Below are 20510 nucleotides of genomic sequence, written 5' to 3' on the forward strand. Positions count from 1 at the left end.
AATATTTACTGCAATCAGGCGATCCAGTCCGCTTGGCCAATGACCCAGGAAAATCTCCCCTGTACTCTCTCAACCTCAGTGATAGATTATACCAGGATGAGCCAATAATTCCCAATCGCTAATCTTTGTTTGTTCGTTCTACCCATATTGTACAAATATAAGACAGGAATCAACATTTTTCTCCCACCACACCACCATTTCATAGCCACTGACCCTTCCCCCAGTGGCATCAATTTGGTTCTGCTTACATGAGTACTGCTTGAGGGATTAGTGTACATGTCTGCAGTGCAGTAGGAGTTGGAACTTCTCACTGATTTGATATAATGCACACATATTGCAGAGTACACACTAACACTGAGGAGCACACTGTCTGACAGCTTGGCTAAAATCTAACAAAACTCAACACTGAGATGGTCAAATTTAAGCCAAGGCTGAAATTCAATGGTGAAATTTATGTGAGATGCCCCTGCTCTTAGAATTACTAGGCCTTGGGTCCAGCGTGCAGCTTAGAGGGTCAGTTAAACAGTAACGCAATACTATCTGATAAATACAGCACAGTGACATTGGTACCGGATGAGCATTGGCAGTCCTTTAGTTGTGATCTAGTGGCAACTAATACTTCCTTTACTCAACCACTCAGACACCTACGATATAACCAAGCACCACATGCCTCTACACATTTTAAGCCTGGGCTAACAAACAGAAAATGGTGAAAATATTCAGCAGGTCAGGCAGCATCTGTGGAGAGAGAAACAGAGTTAACATTTCAGGTCAATGACCTAGTGTCAGAACTGGAAGAAGTAAAGATTTAACAGTATTTAAGCAAGTACAGAGCCAGGTAAAGGAGGTGGGGTGGGGGGGGAGAAGGGGAGGGGAGTAAAGATCAAAAGGGAAGGTCTGTGATGGGCAGGAGTGATTAAATGACAAAACAGGATGATGGTGCAAGGCAAAGGGGGTGGTAAAGGGACAAGTAAAGAAACAAAAGATGGGTCTAGAGGAGCTGTAAATGGCAACAGCAGAACCATTACCAGCCCCTACTGTCCAAAAAAACGGGAGCAGTGATTATGATCTGAAGTTATTGAAATCAGTGTCGAGTCCGGAACCTTCCAACACTTTACAACCTTCCAGACTCAACATTGATTTCAATAACTTCAGATCATAACCACTGCTCCCATTTTTATGGTCAGCTGGTGCTGGTAATGGTTCTGCTGTTGCCATTTACAGCTCCTCCAGACCCAAATTTTGTTTCTTTACTTGTCCCTTTACCACCCCCTTTGCCTTGCACCATCATCCCTTTTGTCATTTAATCACTCCTGCCCTCCACCCAATCATAGACCTTCCCTTTTGTTCTTTCCTCCCCTCCCCTTCTACCCACCGCCCCCCCCCACCTTCCTTGGCTCTGTACTTGCTTCAAAACTGTTAAATCTTTATTTCTTCCAGTCCTGACGAAAGGTCATCGACCTGAAACGTTAACTGTTTCTCTCTCCACAGATGCTGCTTGACCTGCTGAGTATTTCCAGCATTTTCTGTTTTTATTTCAGATTTCCAACATCTGCAGTATTTTGCTATTGAAAACAGAATTGGCCATTTCTGTTACCCATCGTATAAATTTACCTGCAGCTGTAGGAGCTGTTGCACTGTAATCCCATTTGATCACCTCTATGCAACCTGTAGGAACAGAGCAGGATCTGGGTTAAGGTGGGGGTCAAGAAAGTAGCAACAAATACTGAATATAAGCAGAGTTGGGATGGGTTTAGAAAATAGTAATATGTATGATACAGACAAGATCCATGTTACAAATTCACAATAACATCTATTAGGTTAGAGAGCGGGGTGTATAGGCAACAACAACAACTTGCATTTATGTAGCACCTTTAACGTAGTGATACATCCCAAGGTGCTTCACAGGAGCGTTATCAAACGAAATTTGACACCGAGCCACTTAAGCAGATATTAGGACAGGCAACCAAAAGCTTGGTCAAAGAGGTAGGTTTTAAGGAGCATCTTAAAGGAGGAGAGTGAGGTAGAGAGGCGGAGAGGTTTAGGGAGGGAATTCCAGATCTTAGGGCCTAGGCAGCTGAAGGCACGGCCCCCAATAGTGGAGCGATTAAAATCGGGGATGCGCAAGAGGCAAGAATTGGAGGAGCACAGAGCTCAGAGGGTTGTAGGGCTGGAGGAGGTTACAGAAATAGGGAGGGGCAAGGCCATGGAGGGATTTGAAAACAAGGATGAGAATTTTAAAAATTGAGGCATTCCTGGACTGGGAGTCAATGTAGGTCAGCGAGCACAGGGGTGATGGGAGAACAGGACTTGGTGCAAGTTAGGATATGGGCAGCAGAGTTTTGGATGAACTCAAGTTTATGGAAGGTGGAAGATGGGAGGCCGGCCAGGAGAGTATTGGAAGTCAAGTCAAGAGGTAACAAAGGCATGGTTGAGGGTTTCAGCAGATGAGCTGAGGCAAGGGCAGAGACAGACGATGTTACGGGGGTGGAAGTAGGTGGTCTTGGTGATGGAGTGGATATGTAGTTGGAAGCTCATCTCAGGGTCAAATAGAATGCCAAGGTAGCGAACGGCCTGGTTCAGCCTCAGAAAGTAGCCAGGGAGAGGAATGGAGTCGGTGGCTAGGGAACAGAGTTTATGGCAGTGACTGAAGACAAAGGATCTGGTCTTCCCAATATTTAGTTGGAGGAAACTTTTGCTCATCTAGTTGGGCAAGCAGTGTGACAAATGAGAGACAGTGGATTGGTTGAGGGAGGTGGTAGTGAGGTAGAGCTGGGTGTCATCAGCATACATGTGGAACCTAACATTGTCACTGAGGGGCACCATGTCGATGAGAAATAGTAGGGGGCCAAGGATAGGTCTTTGGGGGACTCCAGAGGTAACTGTGTGGGAGTGGGAAGAGAAGCCATTGCAGGTGATTCTCTGGCTATGACTGGATAGACAAGAATGGAACCAGGCGTGTGCAGTCCCACCAAGCTGGACAGCGGAGGCGAGGCGTTGGAGAAGGATGGTGTGGTCAACCGTGTCAAAGGCTACAGACAGGTCGAGAAGGGTGAGAAGGGATAGTTTACCACGGTCACAATCACATAGGATGTCATTTGTGACATTGATAAGGGCCACTTCAGTACTGCGGCAGGGGCGGAAACCTGATTGGAGGGATTGAAAGAAGGAGTTGCAGGGAAGACGGGCACGGATTAGGGAGGTGACAACACGTTCAAGGACTTGAGAGGAAAGGGAGGTTGGAGATGGGGCGGTAGTTTGCACGAACAGAGGGGTCAAGAGTAGCTTTTTTGAGGAGGGGGGTGATGACGGCAGATTTGAAGGGGTGAGGGACAACACCTGAGGAGAAGGAACCCCTAATAATATCAGCTAACATGGGAGCCAGGAAGGGAAGTTGGGTGGTCAGCAGTTTGGTGGGAATAGCGTCAAGGGAGCAGGAGGTGGGCCTCATAGTCAAGATGAGTTCGGAGAGGGCATAGGGGGAGATAGGAGAGAAACTAGGGAAAGATGCAAGGGGAGGGGGGAACCTTACGGGAAATTTGGCTTGGTGGGCTAGGGGAAGGGAGGGAAGCAGCAGAGGCAGCTGAACGGATGGTCTCAATCTTAGTAACAAAGAAGTCCATGAGCTCCTCGCACTTGTTATTGGAGGTGAGGGTGGAGGAAGCAGGGGAGAGGGGTTTAAGAAGACGGTTTGTAGTGAAGAGAAGCTGGGGGTTATCTTTGCATTCTAGGTTGGTCCTGGAATAGTGAGCAATTTTGGTAGAGGAGAGCAGGACCAGATAGTACTTTATGTGGTCCAGACAGATCTGGCGATGAATGGCTAAACCAGTTGTCCGCCATAAACATTCAAGTCTGCGTCCCTTGGATTTAAGGTAGCGGAGATGAGGGCCGTACCAGGGGCAACGACCAGTGTGAGAGAGAGTAATGGTTTTAAATGAGGACAAAGGCATCAACGGTGGAGTAGAGGGTGTGATTGAGCAGATCGATAGCTGCAGGAATGTTGTGAATGGAGGGCCAAAGACTAGACAGTTGAGAATTTAAAAGTGCTGTTGTAAGTGACTTGGCAGGGGGGGGGGGGGGGGAAAGAGATTTTTTTCAGGAGCAAGCACAGAAAGAAATGGGGTTGGGAGGAGGAAAGGGGTTGTGGGCGGAGCGGGATACAAGGAAGTGATCAGAGATGGCTTTATCCATGATTGACATGATGGGTGTAGAGAGGCCACGTGAGATGACAAGGTCGAGAGGGTGGCCATGAATATGGGTAGGGAAGTTTATATGGAGGGAGAGATTAAGGGAGGATAGGAAGGCAGTGAACTCTGAGGCGAGAGAGCATGATGAGTTGAGATGTACTATGTACAGCGCAGATAGGGTCAACAATTAGAGGGGGCTGGAGAACAACACAGACAGGGTTAGAGTTAGCCACACTCTCAGCATGTACAGTGCAGATTTGAGGTTGGAAGTGGTCTAGAGAACTGTAAAGTATACACTATAGACAGAGTCAAGGATAGACACACTCCATAGCAAGTAAAGAATAGGGTTGGAAAACACAGTAAAATGTTATGACAGGATCAGGGCCTTTTCTTGCTTTATGTCTCCACTCAATCCTGAGAGTTCAGTCTTGCATCACTTTTCCACTTATACATGGCCATCTGCTTTCAGCTGCCTCACCACCCGTGCAAGCTTGTCCTGTTCTGTGTTCTAGTACTAATGTCTCATCTGAATTTCAAAAACCATTGACTTTTATTTAACTGCGTTGTTTAGATTGAATGTTACGGACTATCTGCCCCCTGGTTTAGATTGAGAATTGGGATGATAATGCTAGCATTTATCCATTTAGGATAAGTACTGTGAACTACCAATTCTTATGTTTGAAGTACTTGTCTGTATGTTTATCTATGTGTAGATGCACATATATACACTGTGGTGTTCTGAGCCAAAAGTTAGAACAAAGTGAATTCCCCTCAGTTCTTTAGTGATGCTGTAAGTATAGATATGGGGATTTACAGTTTATGAAGCTCAACCTAATTGCAGAGGTGTGCCACTGCAGGCATGACTCTGTGTCCGATAACTTGATAGTGGGAAAATGCTATCCAGGTGCCACCTAGAAGCATGACAGAATCGTGATGACCAAATAAGGAGTGTGTGACACACATGGCAAATGTAATATATTTTATTTTTACTAAGCAATCACCTCGGACTCAAAGCCAAATGTAGTTTTTAGGTGAATCAAGATTAGGGGGCAGGGGATAATTGTTCCAGGGTACACAGACATAATTCAATCCCCATTTTAAAGTCATACATTCTGTCCTTATTTTCCTTTTCCATTATAAATTCCTACGTCCACATTTATAATGGAAACCGCCTGTATCAACTTGCCATGCTATAATGTCCCTCCCACCAGTGGTGGCACTGGAGCCTCCAGTGGCAGCAGTGTTTAATTATGGGGTGACAAGTTTACATAGGCAGTTTCCATTATAAATGTGGACATAGGAATTTATAATGAAAACAGTTGACAGGAAATGTACACAGGTGTATATATTTGTCTTATCAAGTCTTTGAAACGTCTCAAAGCGATTCACACAATGAATTATTTTGAGTACAATGGCTGTTGTTATGCAGGCACCACATGGGCAGCCATTCTGCAATCAGCAATGTCCTACAAACAGCAGTAAGATGGCCTGTTGATCTGGTGATTTTTGTTGAGGAAAGAATGTTGGCCAGGACACTGGGAAAAAGTCCCTGCTCTTCTTTAATTAGCACCATGGCATTTTCAATGCACATCTGAACAGGTAGACGGGATCTCAGTTCACTATCTCATCCAAAGGATGGCACTTCCAATAACGCAGTGCTGCTCAGTACTGCACTGGAGTGTCAGGCTACGTTATGTGCTCAAGTCCTGGTGTGGGACTCAAACCTAGAGGTGAGAGTGCTATCAACAGAGCTACGCTCATGTTTGACATAAATGTTTGATATTTATATTGAATATTTTTAAACTGCCTAGATTAAGGATTGCAGAGTGCTTGTCCTTACCTTTTAGTAGCTTCTTCTTGACAGTAATTGTGACAATCACAATTATAGCCAGTATTAGAAGTAATACCAGTAATGGAGTCCATCGTGCTCTGGTGTCTGCAAACGTAAACAAGGCATCAGGGAGTCTTCAATGAATTGGTAGAAATTGGTATTGATAATAATACTTTACATCAGGAATTCATAATGACCGCCCCCACCCATTGTGCACTAGGTGAGCAACACAGTCAAATTGATTAAGGTTGAAGGCACTGACTAGAGTTACTGTAACCTACAAAGAAAATGAGGCACTAACTGTACCTCCACATAGAGGCAGTGGCACTGACAAGGCAGAGAAGTTTAGAAATCCAAATAGTACCTCTGCTGGCTTGGTGGGTAAATGCACTGCCCAGAGCAGCACTGAGTATACAAAGCAGGAAAGTCCTAGGTTTCATCCCCAGTTTATGCTAAATCAACTGAGCACAGCCAGGTTTCAGCAACAATGCACCAGAGTTAGCATCAGCACCAAATCAGGATTCTGGCTCCTGATTTCTATCCAATGAACCCTGCTGCAGTGCACATGTGTGAACAACAACTGAGAACACGACTGGCCTTGGCTGTGATGCCAATCATGGTTTCATAACCGCAGGACACCACCTATACTCACACATTAAGATTGGCTTGTAAAAGGAAGATGGAGAAGGCTGCTGGAGCCCATGGAATTGCACTCAGAAGTTCTAGTACTTCAGCAGAAGAAAACAAATGAGAGAAAATTGGGCCAAAAAAATTCTCTCTGCTAACTTAGCTAGGAGAAATTTGGAAGGGGAGGGGAAACATTTTCTTAATTATCACATCCAAATCTGTTTACTGCCATACCTCATTTAATATACCCTTTCCTGGCCGTACTTACATACCAGGAGATACAAACAGCTCTTTTATCTTGAAGCTTCGGTCATGCAGTAGCATGAACTGTGTGCCACTCTCACTCGTTTATGCCCACAGAGTGCAGCTGTTCTCAATGTAGATTGATGGTGCGCATAATCCTAATGTTTGTGTGCATACATGACAGGCTGTGAACGTTTGGCCAATGCACATGCACAAAATGCTGCCATCAGTAAAAATAGCCAAATTCACGTGTATTGCAATAAAATCTCATTAATTGGCTATTCTACTTATGTCCTTAATAATTGTACAATACTTACACATATCAAAGGGGCAGACAGTGATTCGAGGTGAGAAGTTCACATCTGATCTCCAGACCTGAAAGATACAAACTATATTAGATCAGCTAGCCAGGAGTTGATCGGGCTGTTTTGGCAAACCAATCTCTACCACACATTATCCTATATCTTTTGGATGAGATGTTAAATGAAGGCCTCGCCTGCCTTAGCATTGTTCAAAGAAGAATGGAAAGATTCCTGGTGGCCAAAATTGTGCCATCAACCAACATCGCCAAAAGAAACCAGACCATCTGGTCTTTCATTCATGCTATTTGTGGGACCTTGCTGTGCGCAAAATTGGATGCCACACTTGCCTAACCAACAATAGTGACTGCACTTCAAAAGTAATCCATCGTGCTTCAGGACATCCTGAAGATATGATACAGTGCTATATAAATATAGGTTCTTTCTATACTGCAGTAGCCACAGTCGTGGCCCATCAATCCGGATGAAAATTTATTTTAATCCTTTTTAAATCGGGAAACAATCGTAGTTTTGTTTGTTTAACAATATTTTTACTATTATAATTCAGATCAGATTCTGAAGTTTTAAAGAACTGCTCCACCTTATTTAAAAATATATTTGGCCAGAATTTACTGTAGCTGGCAAACAAACAATTTTCAAGCACAAGCATGTCATTTATTGAAATTCATTCTGATGTTTGAGGAGAGTATTAGATTGAAGAGGTTAATTGTGGAAGTTAAATTCACATGACAAAAACTCAAGAACTTTTACAGTAATAAGCAAATCCTCAGTGTAAAGTGGTTCCAAGAAGGCTGCACTAACTGGATCCTTTTGAGCTGCTGATCCTATAAACAAATGGGAACTGTATTTTCTGTAGCGCAGACCTTATCTGTCAGAATAAAGGTGACTTTAACAGTTACCTCATTTCTGATAAGCACTTTTTCTCCTTTCCCATTTTCTCCCTATCTTCTGAAGGTGCTAAGGTATGCTGGGGCATGGTTCCTCTGGCACCAGCAACAATCTGGTACATTGGCTAAGTGGTCATTCTTTCTGTATGAAACTTTTCAGTGAATGCTGTCAGGCTTTGTGACCATTGTGGGTGGAAAGCATCACAGCCAAGACCATTCCTGTCCTCACCTGACTTCCACACACCAGCAGTAGATAGTGATGAAAAACAAGACCACTAGCTAATTTTCTCCCCCCCTCCACTCCTTCCCTTCCTAATCCAATGTTGCTGAAACCAACAGAATGGAAATCAAACCAAGGGATCTTCCTGGTCCGCATGATTCAGTTCTAAACCAGGCAGTCTATTTATCCCCTAGGCCAGTGTTAAAACTTTTCTGGTCAGTTTTAAGAGAACTTCAGATGAACAAAGATGCTAACCTGAAAGCAGTCCTGTGAACCAAGGTCCAGTTGCTTCATCTGTTGGTTGATCTTTATTAAAAACGGAAGAGAACTGAGATTAGTAACAACCACAAAAGGCAGTATATTGCAAAAATTATCTAATATAACTTGAAAGAACCCATAATTGGTCATTTCAGTATGGAGAAACCGCTCTCACTTACCATATATGGAATACTCCACAGCAAATAATATCAGTACAGAATAATCATTTATAACTGTTCATAAGTTTATAATTTTTGGGGGGTGAATTTTTTTGCTCAAGGCGAGGGATATCACAACTAGGAATGGAATTGGTTTTCCATTTTTGATAGCATCCAGTGTCAGAATCAAGACCTTTCAAGTTATAGCTTGGTCAGATAGAGTACTACTCCCATGGCTTAGCAAGTATTATGCCTTAAAGAACACTGCCTTTCCCACACTAGCTATCAATATGCCCACTCTGAAAGCAATTACCAATTTATGCCAAATTTTGTGCAGTTTCTGTGCTATGGATCTCAGTAAGAACTTGGTTAAAACTCATTGGCCAAATTGGCCAAACTCATTTCAATTAAGACCCTTACAGCCAGCTTAGAGAGTTCAGGCTGGATTTAAACTCAGATCACAGAGATGAAAATACAAGCTGTAAATTTGGTAATGACTGTTCAGAAATGGATTGAAAATATACTTCCCTTTCCCACCAACAGAGAAAAGAGTACACCAATCAGAATCAAAATATACATGGTGACATTTTCTCATGACATGAGCAACTGAGACTCTCTTTGGCTTTGTACACATTGCACTGTTTCAGTAAAACTCTTAAGCAGTGCTTGCTTATTGGTGTTTGGCCAGTCATGTTTCAGCAAGTGCCTGTGGAACATGTCTCTGGTTGCAGGGTCAGGTCTGTCCAAAGATTAATGTGGAGAAAAAGACATGTCACAGACACTAAGCAAAGGAACAAGTTAAAACATGGCACAATCCACTAGTTTATTGCGAGACACTGGAAGAAAACCACTCATCCACAAATCCCCACATGAAATTACTGACTTTGTTTTGGTGCCTGTCTGGCCTAGCAAATCACTCTTGGATGGCGTGTCCTCTCAGGGTAAAGGGGTAAACAGTCTGTGTCCATTTACTTTGTGGTAACAAAGGTAGGTTCCTGAAGTGTGGGTCCCCTTAGTTGCTTAATAACCAGGAAGTTCTCAACAGTCTATTTTTGCAGTCTCCGATAGCCATTGTCGGCCTAAACACACTCTCTTCCATTAGTCTCCTATAACATAACTAGCTCGCTGCTTTCGTTGACACCATCAGTTTTTCAAAGACAGATTAAAACAAACTCACTTGAACAGTTGTTGACTTTACAGCTTACAGACAATTGAGTTGTCCTTTACAAATTTAGCTTACCTCTTTTATGTTATGCAGGAAATGCTCGCACTTGCCTCCTTTCACGGTACAGATCGAGAAGTTCATTTTACTTATTTTATGAAGTATAGTCACTGTAACTTCACTCTGCATCACTTTGGACTCCACTTTCCACGGGAGTGAGAGCTCTAAAAACATTAAGTGATATCAGCAACAATCATACTAATCAGTCTATAATTGTAACTATATCTAAATGTACAGCACACCCTCTTTCATAACAGTTACTGACTCCAGAAAAATATAGGAAAGTCAGGAGTAGGCCTTTGCTTCAATCGCACGGTTACGTGGCTCCTTTACAGCCTTCCTTATCTTTGTGCTATCTCACCATAAAGCAGGTGAAGTTATAGAAACTGACAGATCTCTGAAATCCTATATCTTAATTACGCAATATCAAAACATAAAACAGTGTCCAAAATAAACTGCTGGGAAAGGGAGGAATGCTACAGCACCACATTGAAAATTATTACAGTATCTATGTTTTATATCTAATTATATTAACCTTTTAATTTTGTAAAATTTGTGTCCAAATGCACAATGTGTGCCCCAGTGATCAGAGAAAACCAGATTAGTGTTCTGTATTGTGGCAGGGTGGAGAGGTGAACACTGAAGAACAATGGAAGAAAACCTCCCAGATCTCCCAGCACAACCACTCTGTCCAACTGTCCACCTCTCCCTGTGCTTTCTTTCTCCACCTCGTCTGAGAAATCTCTCTGCCTTCCACTAGTATTTACCTCTACCCGCTTAAAGTTTACCTGCTGTTTCTCTCTGTCCACCTATTTAACACACTTCCTGCCTACTTCTACCTTTGCTTGCATTCTCACTAGTCACTTCTCCCTTTTGCTCACGACCTCGTTCTTTCGCTGCTTGTTCTCCTCTCCCATCATTCTGTCTGCCCATCACTTCCTTTGGCCAGTGCATTTTCTCTGTCTGGCATTCCCATTCTCCCAGTGCTCTCTCATCACCTCTTCTACTCTTCCAGCCCGCTCCTTGTCCGCTTCTAACCACATCACACGCTGTTCATGTTTATCGCCTGTGCTCTCTTCAGCTATATTGTCACTTCCTCCCCTTCCCATCTGCATACTTTATCTGTGTCTGTCTACCGCTCACCTCAGTTTTCCACATCTGTAGGGAGAAGAGTCTAAATCCAGATCGATTTTAAAAAGAACAAATATTGGAACTATAAACAATAAAACACAAGAATAATGGAAGGCAAAATAGAAATCAAGTAGAATAAAGGAAAAGAATTCAAAAAATAAACAATAGTGCTAAAAATAAAAATTAAGAAGTGGTAAAGAAGGAAAATTCAAATAAATGACAAAAGCTAACAATGGGAAAATAGAAAGGTAAAAAGTAATTTAAAAATAATTAAAACAGATTTGGAGGAAAATCAAACTGGCAATGTAAGTGTCTGAGCGAGAACAGAGACCAAGAATCAATTCATTGGTTTGGGTCTCATATATTGAGTACTATCAAAGCAGCACACCACAAAACTCGGCCAATATAATGTATAGCTCCCTGTAAATCCAAACCTTTGAGAAATGCCATAAAGACCTGTCAGAAAACATTCCAGACAGTCTAACAACAAAAAACTATGATCAGTATTGCATAGAATTACAAGAATGTACAGCACAGAAACAGGCCATTCGGCCCAACAGGTCCATGCCGGTGTTTATGCTCCACATGAGCCTCCTCCCTCCCTATCAGTATATCTTTCTATCCTTTCTCCCTCATATGTTTATCTAGCTTCCCCTTAAATGCATCTATGCTAGTCGCCTCAATTATTCCTTGTGGTAGAGAGTTCCACATTCTAACAACTCTCTGGGTAAAAAGGTTTCTCCTGAATTCCCAATTGCATTTATTAGTGACTATCTTATATTTATGGCCCCTAGTTCTGGTCTCCCTCACAAGTGGAAACATCTTCTCCACGTCTACCCCATTAAACTCTTTCATAAGCTTAAAGACCTCCATAAGGTTATACCTCAGTCTTCTCTTTTCTAGAGAAAAGAGCCCCAGCCTTCTCAATCTTTCCTGATAGGTATAACCTCAGTTCTGGTATCATCCTAGTAAACCTTTTTTGCACCTTCTCCAGTGCCTCTATATCCTTTTTATAATATGGAGACCAGAACTGTGCACAATACTCCAAGTGTGGTCTAACCAAGGTTCTATACAAGTTTAACATAACATCTCTGCTTTTCAATTCTATCCCTCTAGAATTGAACCCCAGTGCTTGGTTTGCTTTTTTTATGGCCTTATTAACCTGTGTCACTACTTTTAGTGATTTGTGTCTCTGTATCCCCTAATCTCTCTGCTCCTCTATCCCATTTAGACTCTTACTATCCAAGCAGTATGTGGCTCCCTTATTATTCTTCCTACCAAAACTTAGGTAAATTCTACTCACCAGCATCAAAAGGGCAACTAAAATTGACATTATCTCCAGAGATAATCTAAGCAAAGAAGAAAAACAGGTTCAAGTAAGGGAAAAAAAAAATCACAAGATACAATTTAAAAACACGAGTCACAAGCCAAAAAAAAGTCAATAAACTAAATTTTTAATGGACTGTGTAATTGTCATTAAAGTATTATGTATCAAGTATTTGGTTTAATGATTCATTTACAATAGCCTTTGGGGATTAAAAGGGCAGGTACACCATTTAACATCCCATTCCTCTCTCTATATAGAGAGATCAACGTGATAAACAAACACTGGCTCAGGGGCATGCACTCAGGCAGATTCAGTGCTTAAACTTTGGATAGTGTTTGCTTAACAAGAACGTCTTGATGAAAGGGATTATGTTCCTCCCATGAAAGTGTACCCATGAAGTGAAGTACATAGACCTTATTTCTCTACCCCAGAGGGCTGTAGATGCTCATTTGTTGAGTATATTCCAGGCTGAGATCGATAGATTTTTGGACTCTAAGGGAATCAAGGGATATGGGGATCGGGCGGGAAAGTGGAGTTGAGGTCGAAGATCAATCATGATCTTACTGAATGGCACAGCAGGCTCGAGGGGCCATATGGTTTACTCCTGCTCCTATTTCTTATGTTCTTGTAAAAGTGTATACTTTGTTTCCCATTGGAGTATTTCTATCAAGAGAACTTTTTGGATAAAGGGACACTATAATTCCCGTTACGATTAACATCTAGATAAATATTTCCATTACCATAATGATCATATATTACAATAATTATCAAAGCGTGTAATGTTCTAGTCCATGCACAAAAATCTACACTTCACTGGTAGATTATTTGGATTCCATCAAAACGCCCCTAATTTGCAATGTAAATGTTCAGTTACATAGGGGGGAAAACAATGGTACATGTAATTTAATACATAGAAATGTCAAGTACTACACATAGGAAGAAAAAAGAGGCAACACTCGTATTCCACGAATGGTGTTGAAAGAGCTACGGATAAAGTTGAAAAAGACCCATGGTTTTAGTAGACTCATCACTCAAAAAATCCAACCCAACGCAAAGCAGCAATCAACAAAGCCAACAGAAGATTGAAGTTTTTCTGTGGCTCAGTTGGTAGCACTCTTGCCTCTGAGTCAGAAGGTTATGTGTTCATAGTCCCACTCTAGAGACTTGAGCACAAAATCCAGTGCAGTACTGAGGGAGTGCTGCATTTTTGGTGGTGCCATCTTTCGGATAAGACGTTAAACCAAGGCCCTGTCTGCCCTCTTGGGTGGATGTAATAGATCTCATAGTAGTATTCAAGTGTGACACCAAGGAGCCCTAGTAAAAAAATTGAAGTCAATGGGAATCAGGCGGAAAACTCTCCAGTGGCTGAAGTCATACCTAGCACAAAGGAAGATGGTAGTGGTTGTTGGAGGCCAATCATCTCAGCTCCAGGACATTGCTGCAGGAGTTCCTCAGGGAAGTGTCCTGGGCTCAACCATCTTCAGCTGCTTCATCAATGACCTTCCCTCCATCATAAGGTCAGAAATGGGGATGTTCGCTGATGATTGCACAGTGTTCAGTTCCATTTGCAACCCCTCAGATAATGAGGCAGTCCGTGCCCGCATGCAGCAAGACCTGGATAACATCCAGGCTTGGGCTGATAAGTGGCAAGTAACATTCGCGCCAGACAAGTGCCAGGCAATGACCATCTCCAACAAGAGAGAGTCTAACCACCTCCCCTTGACATTCAACGGCATTACCATTGCCGAATCCCCCACCATCAACATCCTGGGGGTCACCATTGACCAGAAACTTAACTGGACCAGCCATATAAATACTGTGGCTACAAGAGCAGGTCAGAGGCTGGGTATTCTGCAGCGAGTGACTCACCTCCTGACTCCCCAAAGCCTTTCCACCATGTACAAGGTACAAGTCAGGAGTGTGATGGAATACTCTCCTGGATGAGTGCAGCTCCAACAACACTCAAGAAGTTCGACACCATCCAGGACAAAGCAGCCCGCTTGAATGGCACCCCATCCGCAACCCTAAATATTCACTCCCTTCACCACCGGCGCACCGTGGCTGCAGTTGTACCATCCACAGGATGAAATGCAGCAACTCGCGAAGGCTTCTTCAACAGCACCTCCCAAACCTGCGGCCTCTACCACCTAGAAGGACAAGGGCAGCAAGCACATGGGAACAACATCACCTGCATGTTCCCCTCCAAGTCACACACCTTCCCGACTTGGAAATATATCGCCGTTCCTTCATTATCGCTGGGTCAAAATCCTGGAACTTCCCTTCCTAACAGCACTGTGGGAGATCCTTCACCACAAGGACTACAGCAGTTCAAGAAGATGGGTCACCACCACCTTCTCAAGGGCAATTAAGGATGGGCAATAAATGCTGGCTTCGCCAGCGACGCCCACATCCCATGAACGAATAAAAAAAAAAGTATTCGAAGAAGTGTAGGGGAGTTCTCCCTGGTGTCCTAGCCAACGTTTATCACTAAAACAGATTATCTGGTCTTTATCTCTTTGGGACCTTGCTGTGTGAAAATTGGCTGCTGCATTTCCTACATTACAACACTTCAAAAGTACTTCATTGGCTGTAAAGCACTTAAAGATGTCCCAAGGTCACAAAAGGCACTATCCAAATGCAAGTTTTTCTTTCTTTCACCAAAACAGTAGAATACAGGTCAGAGGAAGTCATGATCAAACCGTACAGTGCTCTGGTCAGACTACACCTTCAGTACAGTGTCCAATTCTGATCACTTGAGATACAAGGGAGACATTCAAGTTCTGCAAGCAGAGCAAAAAACAGCTGCAAGGATGACCCCCAGTCTTAGAGGTCTCAGACAGGCGGAAAGACTGAAGAATCTTGGACTCTTCAGCTTTGGACAGAGACATCTTAGAGGTGATTTTATGGAGGTGTGCAACATTGTAAATGGTATAGGAAAAGTAAATCCAAAAAAATTACTTTAACTTAAATTGTGAAAGTAGGATAAGGGGTCACAGGTTTGAACTAGTAAAACACACATTGAGGATTGATATCAGGAAATTTTTCTTCACACAAAGAGTGATCAACACATAGAATAGATTCCCAGACTGGCATCGTTTTGGGGCCAGTTGTATGTTACTATGGGATGGTGGGGGCGGGGGGGTGCTTTGGGGTCATTCTGGGTGTATGAGCTAAGATGGGGCCAAATGGTTTTCCTCATCCACAATTATCTTGTAAACACCCAGTTGTTCTCACGTTGGAAAAGTTGGCCCAGTAAGCCTCTCCTATTCTCTTTAAGACTTAAATTACAAATACAAGGATACCCCCCACTCATGGATCAGCTGGTTAAGCCAATGAGTAATTGAGCCACGCAAATGAAGAAAGTTCTAGGTATGATCCTGGTTTGTGTTAACTTAAAGTTAACTGTTCTTAGTCAGGATGGTGGTAGAGTCACTACAATTCACCTGAGCACAGCCGGGTCAGGGAGGGAAAAAATGACCAGGCCTTTGCGGACATTGGGTAGGGACAGGACTGGCCTTTTCTGTGATGGCCCCTGTGATACAATAGCCTGCTGTCACTTGGGCAAGGGTGTTCTGTATCCATGGAACCAAACTCAGGAAGGAGTCAGATATCTTCAGGAAAGAAAGAAGGGAGGGGAAGAAACTGATGGAAAATAGAGAGGGAAAAAGTTATAGATACAAAATGATTTCCCCCTTCATTAATAATGTATATTTTATACTATTTGTACAGAAATTCTTGTTCTCATATAACTCCTTTAAAAAATCAACAGATACAAGAACTTAAGATGAAGTTTGACTTTTTTTACTATGTTCTTCAGATGACTTTGAAAAATACTTTTCTTTATTGACATTATCAGGGGGATTGGCTAGGAGCTTTACTAAGATCAGCAGTGCAAAGTAAGGCATCTGTGCTCAATGATGCATGAGACCTGGAAGCAAGGAAGAGTTATAGCTTAGTAACTCCTCCTGTATGGTTCCCTCAATTATGCATTCGCACTTCATGTTTAAACATCTGATAATGAATGGTGCTGATAGTGAGACCGCTATCATATTACTCATGGATTAGTGAAGTGTGTACAGACAAACAGGTTACTGATATGTGTCTTGCAGCTTGTTGCTTTGAAACTTTCCCATGGCCTCATGACCATGTCAGTTAAACACATCAACTCCATGTCTACTGACGCCAAAGTACAGTTTGAAATGTATCTCTATCTATTTGATGTTCGTTTATTAGACACTGATGTCTGTCGATACTTTACCTTTATGCAGAGGGAAGGGTGCGGATCCACGTTTGAATATTCATTCAGTTTCTGATTGGAAGAGAAAATGGATAGTCTGAGAATAATGTCACTTTTGACAGACACCAACATTTAAAGATCCAATGTTTTTTTTGTTCAGGCTTAGACTTGAGTGCTAATATTATTACTTATTCCAGCAATAAATATTCTGACCGGTACCAATATTAGTACTAATTATGGCAGCACCACTGATCACCAATACAGTAGCTGCACCAACACAGATACCAGGACCACCAATAGAGATACCAATACTGATAAACAATTGATCCTCTCTCTAATCCTCTTCATTGTAGCGTTCCCTCAGTTCTGACTTTACTATGCTTTGATCCCAATTATTCCTCAGATCTGCCTCATCACAAGAAGGTAAAAGAAACAACCAGAAAATATATAATCAGTGATCGTGTTTCTTCTATGGTACCTGCAGTGGCACCAATGAGATATTATAAATTTTAGGGCTGTCACCATCAAATGTATTATTTTTTATATATATTATTTTTATATATATTTGATTTTAATAGCAACATAGATGCCACAATATGGTGAGACTTCCCAGTACAGAATACCCACCAACAGCACTTCTAGGATCCTGATGAGAAAAAAATACTCCACAATTCTTTTTCTAAATTGAAAGAGCAACATCATGCAGTTCAAAAAGGGATGCAAGCCCATGGCTGATGGCTCATCGAGTTTATCCAGTGAGCAAATCATATCCAGAGGCCCTTGTTGGAAATTTGCACGTGTGGACGTCAGGTGAGAGTAGGGTATGGTAGTGTACTGTTATGTTACTGGACTAATAACCCAGAGAATGTGAGTTCAAATACCACCATGTCATTTTGAGAATTTGAATTCAGTTTCAAGAAAAAAATCTGGTATCAGTAAAAAAAAAGGATTGTCGTAAAAACCTAATTGGTTCAATAATGTCCTTTAAGGAAGGCAGTTATATCAAACAGTTACAAAGTAGGCAGCCCATCACCACCTTCTCAGAGCAACTAGGGAATGAGCAATAAATGCCAACCTTGCCAGTGAAGCCTATATCCTGAAAATACATTATTTTAAATGTTCACCTGAAATTGAATAATCTGTTGACAGTCACCTTCATGGCTGAAATCCGATAAAGGTCCCTCAGATGATGTCCCCAACACGAGAGGAAGGGAGAGAAGAAAATGGTGACAGGAAAAAAGTCTAATGTGGTAGTACATGAGTGTGATAAAATGTAAAACTCTGAAGAATGGACATTGGAAATAAGGAGAAATACTGAAGGTTCACAGCAGGTTAATCTGTACTTGAAAAGGAAATACAGGTTAACATTTTGGGTGGGACCCTTCATCAATGCATTTCAGAGATGGATGAGCATGATACGGATGATTCTCCTTCCAATTTTTTATTTCACTCAGACCAAGAACTTACCCTATGGAGAATCATTTTCACGATCCCACATCTTACCATTCTGTAATACACCAGGCTGGCTACAAGTTCCAATTTAAATTGCAAAGGTACATATAGGCTGGTCTTAGAGCTCTGTTTGTGACCCAAAAAAAGACTTACATTAACTTCAATATCCTGCCTGGAGTGAGGGATCTCGTGACATAATGCACCATCTCTTGCCTTTGAACATAGTGAGATCTCCCCCAACATGTTGCATGGTGATGAAAATGTCCACTGAAGTGCTTTTCTCTTGAATTCCACTGCCAGGCTGCTCAGCTTCCAAATATTTCCTTGAAATTCTTCTGCTAAAAGAATTTAACAAAGTTAGCAAAAATAAAATTCTACTTTGAATCCATCTGAAAGTTTTGATTAAAGGGAACACAACACAAATGTAAACTGGATAATTCCTTTTGGATACAGACAGGACATTTCAAATTGTCGACAGGCAGAACTTGTACAATGTAAAAATTATATAAATCTCATTTGTAGGGGCTGGCTGGTGCAATAGGTTAGAGACTATTGTTTCAGCAATGGAACTAAAATTCAGGACTGCCCAGGGGACTGGGTGATGGAGAGGAAGTGAAGTCTGGGATGTTTACAGCTTTCCTTGAATCAGTTTGTAGTGAAGCCAATTGCTGGCTGGCTGGCACCCCACACATACACGATCCGCTACCGCCATTTTTGCGCCCCCAATGTTGAATTTTACCCCTCGGGAGTCCATGTGGTTGGGATATTACAACTGTTACCAGTCTGTGCTGCTCACAGTGAAGCACAGATGGAAGAACTGTGATTAATTGTTGTACTGAATCCTTTTGGGCATCACAAAAGTTCCAAATACCCCTTCTTTCTATGTAAAGTAACAGATACTCAGCTTGTTTAAATAATAAATAAATCTACAATGGGAACAAAGATGTTGAAAAAATAAAATAGATCTTTACAATGAATATACAGTGATGTGATCATCTGAAGGCATAAAAGGCAGAAACACCCAAACTCACCCTCAGAAAAGGGACACTCTTTATGTCTTCTGGCATCTTCCATTGTAGCAGACCACACCTATTAAAACCAAAAGAATGCACATGAACCATAGTTATAACTTATAAATAGCATACAGACCACTTTAAGCAGGATATGGGAATTCAATCCATTAGGTACCAGGGATGAGCAATAAATGCCAACCTTGCTAGTGAAGCCTATGTCCTAAAAGTACATTATTTTAAATGTTCAGCTGTGATGCCCCTGAAGTTGAATAATCTGTTGACAGTCACCTTCATGGCTGAAATCAAATAAAGGTCCCTCAGATGAAGTCCCCAACAGGAGAGGAAGGGATAGAAGAAAATGGTGACAAGAAAAAAGTCTAATGTGGTAGTTTATTGCTCATCCTAGATTATCCATAATAATTCCCCCCTCGCCAAATAAAATGAAACTACAATAACATTTAATTGAAGCAATCGTACAAAGAAAGTACACAGACAGCAGGAAAACATGTCAGTGCTCTTTTAATGGTCTCTCCTCTTGAAAAATAAATGTTGATTTAAAGCAATGAGTGTACACACATAAGTACACAAACATTTGTGTGCAGAATCACACATACACAGTGAAAATACCAGTCTCACAACCACACAGCAAGCTGTTGTAGATAACTGTTATTGATCAGTGCTTGCGCGGTGTCCATCGATGTAAACACATTCTACACAAATACGTTCTTTTACAAAAATATCACTGGGTCACAATCTAACCTTTTCCCTACGGTGTAAACCCAATTGCGACCTCTGACACTCATGGAACTGAATTCTCCTCTCTGACGGATTTCCGCCCGAATACGTGATGCCACGGATAGCCTGCTGAAATTTCCTCCCAGGGCACTCATTAGCTACAGAGGGCAGGTTAGGGGCAGTAACACCACTCCTCATTGGGTTACCACAGTTGGGAGAAAGGCTGTTGCAGCCTTTAAAAGGTTAAAGAGGAATATAATTGAGCTGCATGAAGAACAACTGCAAGAATGTCTGAAGGAGCAGCAGCCTCTTTGTGTGTGTGTGGAGTGGGGGGGTGGGGGGCGGTCCACAGCAGGAGAGGCTCCCAGATTCTCAGATGAATCTGTGGAGGTGTAGCTGGCTGAACTTGGGGAGTCTCTCGGGAACTGAGGGCAGAAGCCTCATAAGAAGGTGCTTCAGGCTGTTTGGAGGGATGTTGCAGAAACAGTCATTGCAACCTCCAACACCCCAGGAACTACTACACAATGACCTCAAAAGGATGGTCAAGGTAAGTCAAGGCATTGTTCCCAATCCAAATCCTATACCACAGAGATAAGGAGTTGAGTGAAGGCTCTAATACTTTTTTTCTATCAGCACCTGGCTGTTAGTGAAACTCACTGATG

General features: G+C 42.2%; 1 protein-coding gene across 3 annotated transcripts in view; it reads right to left on the bottom strand.

The window, feature by feature from the left end:
* The window catches only part of LOC137334083 (interleukin-17 receptor C-like), a 54334-nt gene that overhangs the window by 2915 nt on the left and 30909 nt on the right, over positions 1-20510 (bottom strand). Inside the window, exons 10-18 of one of the 3 annotated variants that reach the window (XM_067998552.1) lie at positions 19132-19189; positions 18254-18435; positions 16670-16720; positions 12388-12433; positions 9972-10117; positions 8571-8621; positions 7206-7263; positions 6028-6123; positions 1615-1668 (exon numbers count right to left, since the gene is read on the bottom strand). In XM_067998552.1, the coding sequence (XP_067854653.1) occupies positions 1615-1668; positions 6028-6123; positions 7206-7263; positions 8571-8621; positions 9972-10117; positions 12388-12433; positions 16670-16720; positions 18254-18435; positions 19132-19189 (742 nt within the window). Of the gene's footprint in view, positions 1-1614; positions 1669-6027; positions 6124-7205; positions 7264-8570; positions 8622-9971; positions 10118-12387; positions 12434-16669; positions 16721-18253; positions 18439-19131; positions 19190-20510 lie in introns of all 3 variants that reach the window. The other 2 variants (XM_067998551.1, XM_067998553.1) reach the window with 2 other exon arrangements.

The sequence above is a fragment of the Heptranchias perlo genome, chromosome 17, assembly GCF_035084215.1.
Source record: "Heptranchias perlo isolate sHepPer1 chromosome 17, sHepPer1.hap1, whole genome shotgun sequence".
Classification (NCBI taxonomy): domain Eukaryota; kingdom Metazoa; phylum Chordata; class Chondrichthyes; order Hexanchiformes; family Hexanchidae; genus Heptranchias; species Heptranchias perlo.